We start from the raw sequence: 11194 nt of genomic DNA, 5'->3' as shown, positions 1-11194 counted from the left end.
CGAGACAAGGCTTTCCTTACTGGATGTGTGATAAATAAGTGGGCAAGACATCTTTAACTGAAATCTTGCACAGAGGCAGGGAGAAGGGGTCAGCCAAGCACAGAATGGCAGCCCCCACATTGCCCTGTCCCTGTCTGTTCCCTGCACGCCTGGTGTCTGGCTGCCCGTGCTGTCCCAGGGATTTGGGGAGCTCACCCCTGTGGGGCTTGGAGGGGCAGATTGAAACACACTTGGTTCCGCTGCCTGTAGGTAAGGCACCCCACACACTGGGGCTACTATTTCCCCATGGAGCTTCCAGTAGACTGTTTTGGTTTCTTTACCACAAGGGAGGAGGTTTGGTGGGCAAGAGAGGAAGGGGTTTGGGAAAAGAGACAGTCAAAAATCACCATACGATAGACAAATCTTCATGGAGGTCCATCTGCCTGCTCGCCGCTCACGTGCTCGCTCTTTCTCTCACTCTCTTGCTTTCGTGTTCACTCTCATTCTCTGCAGGACGTACGCTGTTGTAGGGCTAAAGGTCTCCTTTTGTCAGGCTAAGGTCAAGTCCCTGGTTGGCGGATGGCAGCCCTTCATACGGGCCTGTCCACGGCGTATTGGCAAGGGCTCAGATTGGAAGCCGCCGTCTGCACCGTCGGGTAGGTGAAGTTAGCGTGCTGCTTGGCCTTCAGCCGCAGGCTAGCCAGGCTGGAGTTGCATGTGTCCCTGTACATGTAGGGGCTGGCTGTTGAGGCGTAAGGACAGGCACTGGATGAGACAGCAGAGTTGAGGCTTGGGCTATTCAGGTTGTTGATGTTTCCCAGGTTGTTGAGGCTGGAGGCCGGTACTGCGGTCACCGCAGAAGGGACCATGGATGAAGGCATGGTCATAGAGGCGATGGAGCTGGGTGGGGAGAACATGGGCTGGGAGGAGAGAGGGCTGACGTTCATGGAGTTGAAGAATGGGAAGCTCTTGGCTGAGAGCGGGCTGGTGGCGAGCCCCTTGGTGGCCCAGTTGTTGTAGGAATAGCTGGAATACATGTCATCGTAAGGCTGCATCAGTCCGTTGAACTGGGCTCCGAAACTGTTCTTGCACAGTTCAGCCTGTTGGTTCCTCTCCCGTTTCCTCCATTTAGCTCTGCGGTTTTTGAACCAGACCTGTGAGAGAAAGAGAGGAAGGGGATGGGAATCGCTCTGGGCTGTCCCTGGAAAGGGCCTTGCCCCGGTCTCTTTGCCCAGCAATGCGAGGGCTGTTGAAGGGCCAGAGGTGCTCCCAGGAAGCTGGGAGGCTGAGCATCAGGAAGGGGTTGCAGCAAGATGTCTGGGCTGCAGGGCCATCTCCCAGCAAGAATCACCACCTAGGTCAAAACCCAACCACTGCCATTGTACAACACACAGAATAACCCAACTCACTTGACAAATAGATGCCTTTTATATGGGGGAAAAGGGAAGAAAATACTTGCTGTATTTTCAAGTGAGCACAGCCCAGGAGGAGGGGTTGGGGTTTTGTGACTTTGGAACAAAGTATTTGGGGGATGTGGTTTGAGAGCTGTTGAGCGGAGGAAATAACCTCTCTTGTTTTGACTTCACCTCAGGACCAGCTTGGGGTGGGGTGTTAGAAGTCTGTCTTCTAACAGGAAAATCTGTTGGTATTGGAGGGACTCAAACAATATCACTTCCTAGAGCGTGGAAGCTGCTGGAAGGCTATTCATGGTGCTGCTAACTCATATTTCTAGTAGCAGAGAGAAGCTCTCATTCCAGCTGGAGCCCTGCCACGCTACGCCTGTGACTGCACAATGGTTTGGGAACCCCAAACAGTGCCCTCCAGCCAGGCTAAGGCTGGGGGATGATGGCAGTGCAAGGAAGGGCTCTGCTGGGGCAGGGCAGCCAGCTGGCAGGGCTCTGCGGGGCAGAGCATGGGCTCTGCACCTCCCTGTGTTATTGCGAGGTGGCGCTGGATGGAGAAGATGCCACAAGCATGGGGTATGTGTGTGGCTGGTTGTGTCAGATCTCGGGTATAGAGCTCGGTGAGGTGTTTTCAAGAGAGTGCCCCTAATTCCCTCCTTGGTTTGGGGACAGCTTGGTGGCTTGCATCACAGCTGGCTTCTTCCCCACAAGCTCAGACCCAGGAAGATGGGAGAGCTGCAGTCCTACCCGGACTCGTGCCTCCGTCAGGTTGGTCCAAACTGCAATCTCCTCCCTGGTGCTCATGTCTGGGTAACGGTTCCTCTGGAAAGTGGCTTCCAGCTCCTGGAGCTGCTGGCTGGTGAAATGCGTCCTCTGCCTCCGCTGCTTCTTCTTGAGCGAGCCGTCTTCAGGGTTGGAGTCGTCCGTCTGGTTTTGCTGGGACTTCTCGGTGTCTGTGCGAGAAACAGAAAGATGGAAGAGATCCCCTGAGTTAACTTGGGGGGCTTGGATGCATCTGGGGAGCCAGTCCTTGGGGCAACCAGTGCACAGTCAGTGAGGTCCCCCTCCGCTGCAGCTAGCAGCAGCTCCAGCTGCACCTACAGGAGTGGTCCCATCTCACTCCCTTGCCCTTGAAAGCAGGCATCCACCCTGCACCCAAACCAACAGCCCCTTGATGCAGCATGGCTTGACCTCATTTAACTGCAGAGTGGATATCAGCTTCCAAGTGACTGCATTTGGATGCTCCAAACTTCCAATCTCTGGTTTTCATTTGTCACAGTTAAGATGGGTGACAGTGGCAGAACTTACCCAGGCCAGCTGTTTCCTACTCTGCTTAAAAACTCTCTGCCTAAGGCACCCATTAGAAAAACTGAAGGGAAATTGCCACTTATGACACAGCTAAAGATCCAGTAGCGGTTTGGTGGACAAGTGATAGGAAAAGGCAAATTGCCAATGATAGAAAGTTGAGGCTCTTAAATTTAACTAAACCTGAGGAGCACAGATTTTTATCCTTCCTCCCTTCTTACTCCTCTACCCTTTTACTTAGGTGCATGTATTTTTATTTTTAAAAAGCAGGGAAAGTCCTTTTTTAGACCTTATTATGAAGTATTCCAGTATCACCATGTCCTTCCGCCCCTGCCCTCGTTCTCACTCGGAGAACCCACTCCTAGAGGCAGCATCTTTCATTTCACTGCCCCTTAAATGAACATCTTGAACCTCTTCAGTGATCACACTGGTATCTAACTGAAAAGTATAGCTCAGCCTCCTCCTAGGCATTAAGCCCAGGCCTTGACACTGAGCTTTGGGCTGCCACAGCTGGAGACGGGCAGCCAGGTACTTCCCTGTGCCACAGCCCCTCCTGGGGCTGTTGGTACTATGCAAATAGGGTCAGAGTGTAAATAAAAATATCTTCCATCACCAAAAGAAAATGTCACGTTTGAGCACTTGGGCAATCTGTGGAGGACTACTGGGAGGAAAGCTACAGTTCATGTTTAATTCTGCTGGGAACAAAGACAAGTCACCTGAGAAGAAAATTATTCCAGTGAAAATAAATTATTTCTGATGTTCACCTCCTACTTCCTCTGATCTAGAAGCAAGGTGAAGCAGTTCCAACTGCAAATCAGGTTTTCAGCAGGGAGAGGAAGTGTTCTTTTACAGTGGGAAATAGCTAAACAAAGTAAAAATTACTGCAAACAGTTTGCCAAACTGTTGCATCTGGGAGAGGAACCTTTAAAAAGTCCTGGCATCACTCTGCTGAGATTCAGATTAAAGGGATTTTTCGTTTGGTCGCAGTTTTTTTTTTAAGTGGAAGCTAGCTTAAAAGGCTTCAAAGTCCAGAAAAATCCTAACATGGAAGGTGTCTTGTACAACCCCTTAAAAAGCAGAGGCAAGAAAACAGTAACCTGGAGTACAGCTGGGTGAGGAAAAAAACAGGGTTCCTCAGGTCAGATGGACATGCTCTGGAAAAATATGCCACACAACAGCTAAATAGAAAAGCGAGAGGCTGAAAAGCATCTGAGTCCTGACAAAGGGCTCTGGCGCTTTCATGGAGCCTGGCCCTGGGAGACACTCCTGTCCCAGGAACCTGGTGCCACTACCCTGTTCCGTGGCAGCGTGTTAATTCAGAAACCTCTCCCTGCTGTTCCTGGGAAAACCGTCCTTGCACTGCCTCCCTCCAAACGGAGTAATGCTGGAGTCAGAGAGCATCTGCAGGAGCATCTCCGCTCTTCGTGGAGGAAAGCCTGGGCGTGGTCAGAAAAGGTTTGATTCTGTGGGTATGTGTTTCACCGATGGAGGTAACGTGGGTTCCCCACAGGCTCCCTCCGCTTTTCTGTGGCACGTTTAATGCTATCCACCAGCAGGAAAGCTAACGCAAGGAGAGCGAGCTGGCCATTGCTCACAACAACAGGGCGCAAGCTGCTTCTGCTGAGCAGGAAGATGCTGTGTCCTGTTCCCGGTGCCAGGACCAGCTCATGTTTCCATCCAGGGCATACTCACACAAGAACTTTCCCAGTGCACTCTTGAAACAGATGAAGCCATAGGACTGGAAAAGTGGAACAGTAGGAGCTGGCTGTGGTCTCGTGGTATTCTCCTCATTCCCATGATGAGCATCTTCAGGTGGGGATCCCACGTTCAGCAGAACCCTTGGAAGAATGCTCTTAATGTGGATCTTTTTACAGTGATTCTTGCCAAGGAGGTAAATCTGATTTCTCTAGCTCAGTGCTCCAAGCCAGTATTGGAAGTGGGAGATTCCTGCATTTATCCCTCTCTAAAACAGGTTAAAAGAGGAGTGATGCCACCATGTCCGAGCTAGTTATTAGGAATGGCTCAGTACAGATGAAGAGACAACATCTGGTTTGTTTGTCCGTCTGCTAAGTCTGGGTTAATTGGGAGCCTGATGTGTACAGAGGCTATGTTCCCACTGGAGCCGCTGACAAATGCGGATTTGCGAAGGGGCTGCTGCGAAGCAGGAGGCTGTGCCCTAATCAGGAGCTCCCGCTCAAGACTGCCCTTCTTCACTCAGGAACTATACCGATAGGGAAGGAGAATGGAGCGAAGGGTACCACTGGCTTCCAGGCTGCACGTGGGGGGACGAGCTCACCAAGTATCTTGCTTTTGTATTCATCTACTCCATACCTTCTAGTGCAGAACTTTCCATAAGTCTTGTGAAGTCCAAGGAGATGTAGGAATCTTGACTTTGAGCCCAGAAAAATCTCTGCAGCTGGACGTTCCTCGTATTTTCCTCTCTGTTTCTGTACCTGCTAACTGTGGCTCTTCCTGAGCATGGCTTATAGTGAGTGTCATCCCTGTTTCTGCTTCTTCCCCAGGCAGGGGAAAAGTGGCCTCTATAAATGGTGCAGAGCTTGGGTGTTGCAGCGGGGACAAAAAGCATGGCAATACAGGGCAACAAGGGACCCCGCAGGAAGGATGAATCCTGTGGGTGCCCTGAATCCATGCTGAGGAGCAGAATATGGGGAGATGCAGGGCAGTTCCTCATCTCTTCCCCCTCATCCTTGCTCTCCCCCTGACCTGTGCTGCCTGATGAAACCTAACAGAAGGGGATGTCACAAATGCCACACCATCAGAGGACACTGGGCACCTCAGAGAGCTGAGCACAGACAATCAAGGTTTCTGCTCCCTTCCTCAGGATCTCTGAGAATGAGGGAAGCAGAGCTAAGGAGGACTAGGGAGGCTGCTCTTGAGGAGAGGCAAGTAGTGCCAGAAGCACAGCCCTGCCCCGTCCTGGGCAGCCCTCAATGGCACACTGCCTGACACGGGTGATGCCGGGCTGCCACTGGCCTCTCTGCTGTGAAGGCATAAGCTGCCAGCCTCTGTGTGCAGGTAGCCCTGGCCAACACCCGCCTCCCAGAACCATTTTATTTCTAGACTGTTTAAGACAGTGGGGAGTGACGTAGCCAGGCATCCAGCGTTTATTGTCAACCCAAAATAGGTTGTGGAATATATCTCGTGCACGTTCGCCCACTCAATGAAACGACTGTGGTCATAGCTGGAATTAGCTGCCCATGCCTAATGGAAAAAAAAGTCAGCTCCTAAATTGGCAGTTCTGCCGTGTGCCAGGGTGGGCTCAATCGGGAAGGCCACTTGAATGGAGATGACCGCTGTACATCCAAAGCAGCTGACGAGGAGCCACTGGGCTTGGGGATGTGCCCAACTAAGGTACATGTGCAGTAGGGAATTCAGCAGGTGGATATTCTGACCATAGTTATCCCAGTGTAACTCCCTTCACGATCCTTACTCTGGGGAATTTTAATCTGCATCATTATGCTTATTAACTTTTGCAGGCGGGTGAGCCTGGAGGCTTTACACAGGGAGCAGCAGGCTGCCCCTGGCCCTCGCCTCCCCTCGTACTGGCACTGGCAGGGGCAGCTTTGCACTGTCCTGCCGCTTCCAGAGCAAGGGATGGAGCAGGCACAGGACATGTAAAATCCAGGAGAAGCCATGGTAGCTGGTTTCTGAGCAGGTGTGATGTTTCTTCTTCAGAGCCTGATAAAGAATGCAGTAGGCCTGGGGTTTGTTCAGTCCCTGGGAATGGTCAGAGGCACCTCCGTGGGACAGGAGCAGCCCACTGCAGAGCCTTGCACCAAGGCACAGATGACCAGGCTTCTTCAATTAAAGCAGGGCAAAGACAGTATTTCTCGTCCTTCTTACTGCCTGAACCTGGAAAGTTCAGCCCAAGGTTAACCTGCAGTATGGAAAGTTTCAACCTAAGCAATTTAAAAATCTTACCAAAAAAAAAAAAAAGCCTACTTATAACTAGGTGTAGCCTTCTGTGCCTAGGAGGAGATGTCTGATGTTGCAGGGAGAGCTCTCCTGCTCTGGGGACCTGGTTTAGGTGAATACAGTAAAACCTTGGTTGGGCAGTGACCCAGCTTGCTTGACTCCTGCCTGCCATGGGCTGTGCCCTCTGTCAGTGGTGGCTTCCTGCAGCCGGGGCCAAGCCAGGCAACCCCATCACCGGGGTGGTGCTCTCGACCTCCCGATGGCTGTCATTGCCGTGTGCACCCCTATGCCTTGCCCTGCTTTCCAGGACGGCCGTGCTGCCACGGCACTGTGCTGGCTCACAGTACAAGAGTAAGTTCAGCATGTCCCTGGGAGCACCACAGCCCACTCATGCCAGCCACTGGCCACACGGATCCACCCACAGGGACGGGTCGGGGTCTCTCTTGCATCTTGAGCCTTGCACTTACCACTGTGGTCCTGGCCTTTGCAGCTGTGCTCGTGTTGAGGGGTCCCGGAGTCCGAGAGAGACAAGGTTGGGCTGCGAGCCTCTGCATCTGCCAGCAGGTTGAAATCCATGGGGCAAGGATGGGTGGCGGAGGAGGAGGAATCTGAAAAAGCAGCATGCACAAGGTGATTAGGGAGATGAATCTGTGTGTGTGACCTCTCCCTACCCTCTCTGGGAGGGACTTGCCAACCCTTGAGGAAAGGTCTAGGAAAAGCAAAGGATCCCTGTGTGATACTTGGACTCCCTTGAGTTTCCTGGCTGGAAATGGACATGCCAGGCTTTCTGCTGAGCTTCCCTATAAATCAAAGATCATCTAGTGACACTTCTATTTGCAGCCTTCAGAGAAAGAGCCCCCAGTTTATAGGTGACATTCAGACTGAAATAGCAACGCCAGGAGCATGCTGTGTAACGGAGATCTGAGGAAGTGGTTCTGGGCCAGCCAAGGGCTGTTAGCACCTTCCCCAGACATCCCGCCTCGCCCATCCTCCCTGCCCAGCTTCCCTCCTTTCTCCCTTGCTTCTCCACAAACTAGTCAAGCCCAGGTAAAGCTGCCTAGAGAGTACCAACACAGATGTACACACACACATCCCAAAAGAAAAGCACTCCTGTGCGTGGCACTGATAGGAAGGCGTGTCGGCCAGCACAGCTGCTGCTGCGAGCAGGGACCCAGGCAGTGCAAGTGGACTCCTCTGGGGTACGTAAAGGACCTCTGGAGCCTGAATTAACACAGGAGTCGCATTACACACCCTTGGGTGCCTGAGAATGAGTTATCCTGGCTGCAGCAGCAGCTCGCTTCCAGCCTTAGGTCATCTTGGCTGAAGGCTCCCTGTGTCTCCTCAAGTGACCGGCCTGTGCCCGTGAACCACCTCCCCTGACTGAAAGCATCCCAGCTGGGAAGCTGGCAGTGCTGCTCCCCGCAACTGCAGGCAACACTGGGACTCTTCTTCCACGTCTTTCCACACCTTTTTTACTCTCTTCCGCGGGGTGCCTGCACCCTCCACCTGTATTGCCCAGAAGAGCGCAGCTAAGAGCAGCACTTTGTTCTGGACCACGCTGGACACTCATGAAGGGGCAGGCATGATGCAGCAAGTGCTACAAGCCCAGCCACTTCACCTTGGAAAGGTGAGCTGGCCCTGTGTTGGCCCTTAATCTGAGTTTCAAATCATAACCCTGCTGAATGCAGGACAATGCATTGCCACCAATGCAGGCGTATGGGTTTCTGAGGGCTGGAGCGCTCCTAGGGGACCAGAGCAGCTCCTGAAACTCCAGTCACCCCAGCTAATACCTCACCTTCCCAGCTAGGAACCTCTCGAAGACATTCCAGCAGCTGATGCACCGTACCGGGATCTGGGACCCCCAGGCTTAGGGCGGTTTGGAGAAGAAGGCGTTTGGGACTTCCAAACTGCCGGTGGAGGTCAGTTGTGAAGACTGGATTCTAGCTGGTGAGGGATTGCCCAACCCCTCAAATCCACGCATGTCAGGGAGGGAGCCTGCTGAAGGCAGTATTTCGTCTGGACTGCACTAGCATTTAGACATGTAAACAAGAGATTAATCACGTAGCTGTTGCACCTCCTTTGGAGGTGGATGACAGTGACTAAGAATGTATTTTCAGAGCTGTCTAAAAGCTTCTGTCAATTTGAGCAGGGCTGTCACCAGGGCCCTTGGCAAGGCTGACCCCCATACCTGCATCGTGCTGCCTAGGCCATGGTGAGAGGGCAGTAAGTCATTTCTGATGGTTACCTGCCTAGTTTCTGCAGTAGATCTTGCTCACAGAACCCTCAGCAGTTTCTCTTGCTCTCCCCTTCGCTTGACCTCCATCCCCAGCCCTTCCTGGGCGCTGACGAATCTGTCTCGACACTGGCCTCAATCAGTGCTCTCTGAAAGCAGCATCTAATGAAGGGACCTGATGCTGGTTTCCCGGATCTTTGCCTTGCTCCAGGCTTCTCCTCTCCTGTGAGAGAGAAGTGGCAGGGGCTCCATCTTTGCCGCGAGGCTGGTTTCCATTTCTGCCTCACGGCGAGCCTGACCTTTGATGTCCGCCGGCTGTGTAAGCTCCTGGCAGCAGCAGGACACAGCCCTGTTGCTTTCTGCCATGTGTACGTACACGAAGTGATGTGACGGGGGCTGTGTTTTCTTTAATACCTTTGCATGGAGTAGGGGGAGTCCATCTGCTGCTGATATTGCCATGGCTTTTAGCATTACTCTCAGAATTATGCAGAAACGCGCAGTGAATTAATTCCATGGATTAAGTCTTGATTAAGATGTGTGTCACTTTGCTGTCTCAGAATTTATTAAGAGCCCTTCTTGAGGCGGCGGCAGATGGAATTTCTGCCCAATGTTTGTAGATGATAATTTCCCCTCTTCTACAGCCATTTGCATATGATTGCATCTGTCAAGCACAATTTCCTCTCTTCTAGGGCTTGACTCTGTACTGGACCAGATTTAAGGAGGAATTCAGACTCCTGCCTTGCTGTGACTGAAGGACAGTGTCCTCCTGCACAGCATCCTATTTGCTTTGAGACCCTTTTTGCACCTCTTGCGTTGCTTTCAGCTGTGCAAACTAGAGCGAAGATGGGAAAACCAGGGAGGAGTATTTTACAGCTGGTTCCCTAGGTGTGAATGACAGCACAAGGCCTACGGGAACGGAGTCCCGATATTGAAAATTCATGCCTCACCCTGAACCGCACCAGTGCAGGGGTTCTGAGGTTGATTCAAGCTGCCAGGCACAACGTAGTGTGCTTGGCCTGCCTCAGGAATGCAGTGGACACCTAGGTTAAAACCGGTTGTAAAGCGTGGCCCATATTCAAGTGGAAACTAGGACTTGCAGTTCAGAACAAGTTTGCTTTTTGAACTGCATTTAAAGTCAGGAGGATTTCAGAGAGGAGATTTTGTACGTGTGTATGTAATTACCTACTGCATGTGCCCTGCATGGTGCCATCAAGGAAGGCTTTCTCAGTTTGCTGTGAGCAGGTCGTGGAGAAGCAACAGCAAAGGGAGAGCGGGATCTCCTCAGCATGGTTATGAAGAACCACAGGAAAAGTCTGCGATGGCGATAGCATGCGAGCTCTGCACCAATGTATTTGCCCAAAAGCAACGCCATGCCACTGACACAAAAGGTGTAGGTATTATTGTAGATTATACAGCCCTTTTGGATTTAATTTAAAGGAGCTTTTTTCCACATTAGCTAGATCTCGCTGTAAGCAGAGACATTAAGAAAGTCAACGCTAAACCTTCATGGTATTTCTACAAAATTGTTTCCCTGGTCTCAGGGAGTTACTGAAATTGGCACCTAAAAACCATCTTTAGACAAAATCAAATTTATCATCTTCATCTGAGTCTTTATCTCACTTTCTTTTAACATAAAGAATGGTTTCTTTAGGGACAGCTCCTGTACTAACAACATGCAGCCAGGCTTGCTCTGAGGTTTCAGTTTTGTAAAACTAGCCCTGGCTCCTTGCCTGCTCTGGCACCTGTAACTCCTTCCACCCATGTACGTAATTGCTCTCAAGATAAAGGTTCTCAAATCTGTAATGAACACACCTTTTCTTCCAGTTCCTACCCGTTTGCATCCTTCCCCTGGCTTCCATGCGATGATGCCAGTGGCTGCCTGCAGCGGGCCCTCCAGACAGACAGGGAGCTGCTGTCCCTGCCCCACTGGCATGGTGCAAGGCAGGGGGAAGAGAGTGGCTCTGGCTTTAGCCTTTTCTTCCTTTCAAATTCACCCCCCTTCTATTTCAGTGCCAGGCTGCCCAAGCCAGAGCCATTGGGGCGGGAGAAGGAAGGCACTTCTGCATGAGGAGGGCGACCTTGTTTATCCAAAAAGAGCAAGTGAGGGTCCCTGTGACCTCTCTCTTCATTCTCAGTAACATGCTGCTCCATCACCCGGGAGCAAAGATGCCTTTGCTTGTTTTTTTTGGAGGGGTGGGAAGGAAACATAAAGGCTGAGTGCGAGCCAAGTAAGGCTAATTATAGTGGTGGCTTTTGTGATGTGGATGTTGCACGCTGAGAGCTGCCTTCAGATTGACAAGTGCGTGCTGCTCAACTCCCCGTGCTACCATTGGGGAGC

The 11194-nt window shown here is 51.7% G+C and overlaps 1 protein-coding gene across 1 annotated transcript; it reads right to left on the bottom strand.

Annotated features, from left to right (window-relative positions):
* Window positions 1-272: 272 nt before the first annotated feature.
* On the bottom strand, window positions 273-7199 carry LOC104513695 (pituitary homeobox 3). The gene is made up of 3 exons (XM_010157139.1): window positions 7091-7199; window positions 2130-2335; window positions 273-1133 (listed from the first exon to the last, which is right to left on the bottom strand). Exons 1-3 carry the CDS (start codon window positions 7197-7199, stop codon window positions 570-572), a joined length of 879 nt encoding a protein of 292 aa, XP_010155441.1. The 3' UTR covers window positions 273-569.
* Between the last annotated feature and the right edge of the window lie 3995 nt (window positions 7200-11194).

This window comes from Eurypyga helias, unplaced genomic scaffold (assembly GCF_000690775.1).
Source record: "Eurypyga helias isolate BGI_N326 unplaced genomic scaffold, ASM69077v1 scaffold21318, whole genome shotgun sequence".
Lineage (NCBI taxonomy): Eukaryota > Metazoa > Chordata > Aves > Eurypygiformes > Eurypygidae > Eurypyga > Eurypyga helias.
The sequence above is the reverse complement of the archived record's forward strand: the minus strand, read 5'-3'. Positions and strand labels throughout refer to the sequence as shown.

Excerpts from the sequence above, each read along its gene's own strand:
- LOC104513695 (XM_010157139.1), bottom strand. The coding sequence starts at position 7,199 with ATGGATTTCAACCTGCTGGCAGATGCAGAGGCTCGCAGCCCAACCTTG. Across the intron at positions 2,336-7,090 it reads CAAAGGCCAGGACCACAGTG|ACACCGAGAAGTCCCAGCAA; the intron begins GTAAGTGCAAGG and ends TTTCTCGCACAG. Across the intron at positions 1,134-2,129 it reads TGACGGAGGCACGAGTCCGG|GTCTGGTTCAAAAACCGCAG; the intron begins GTAGGACTGCAG and ends TTTCTCTCACAG.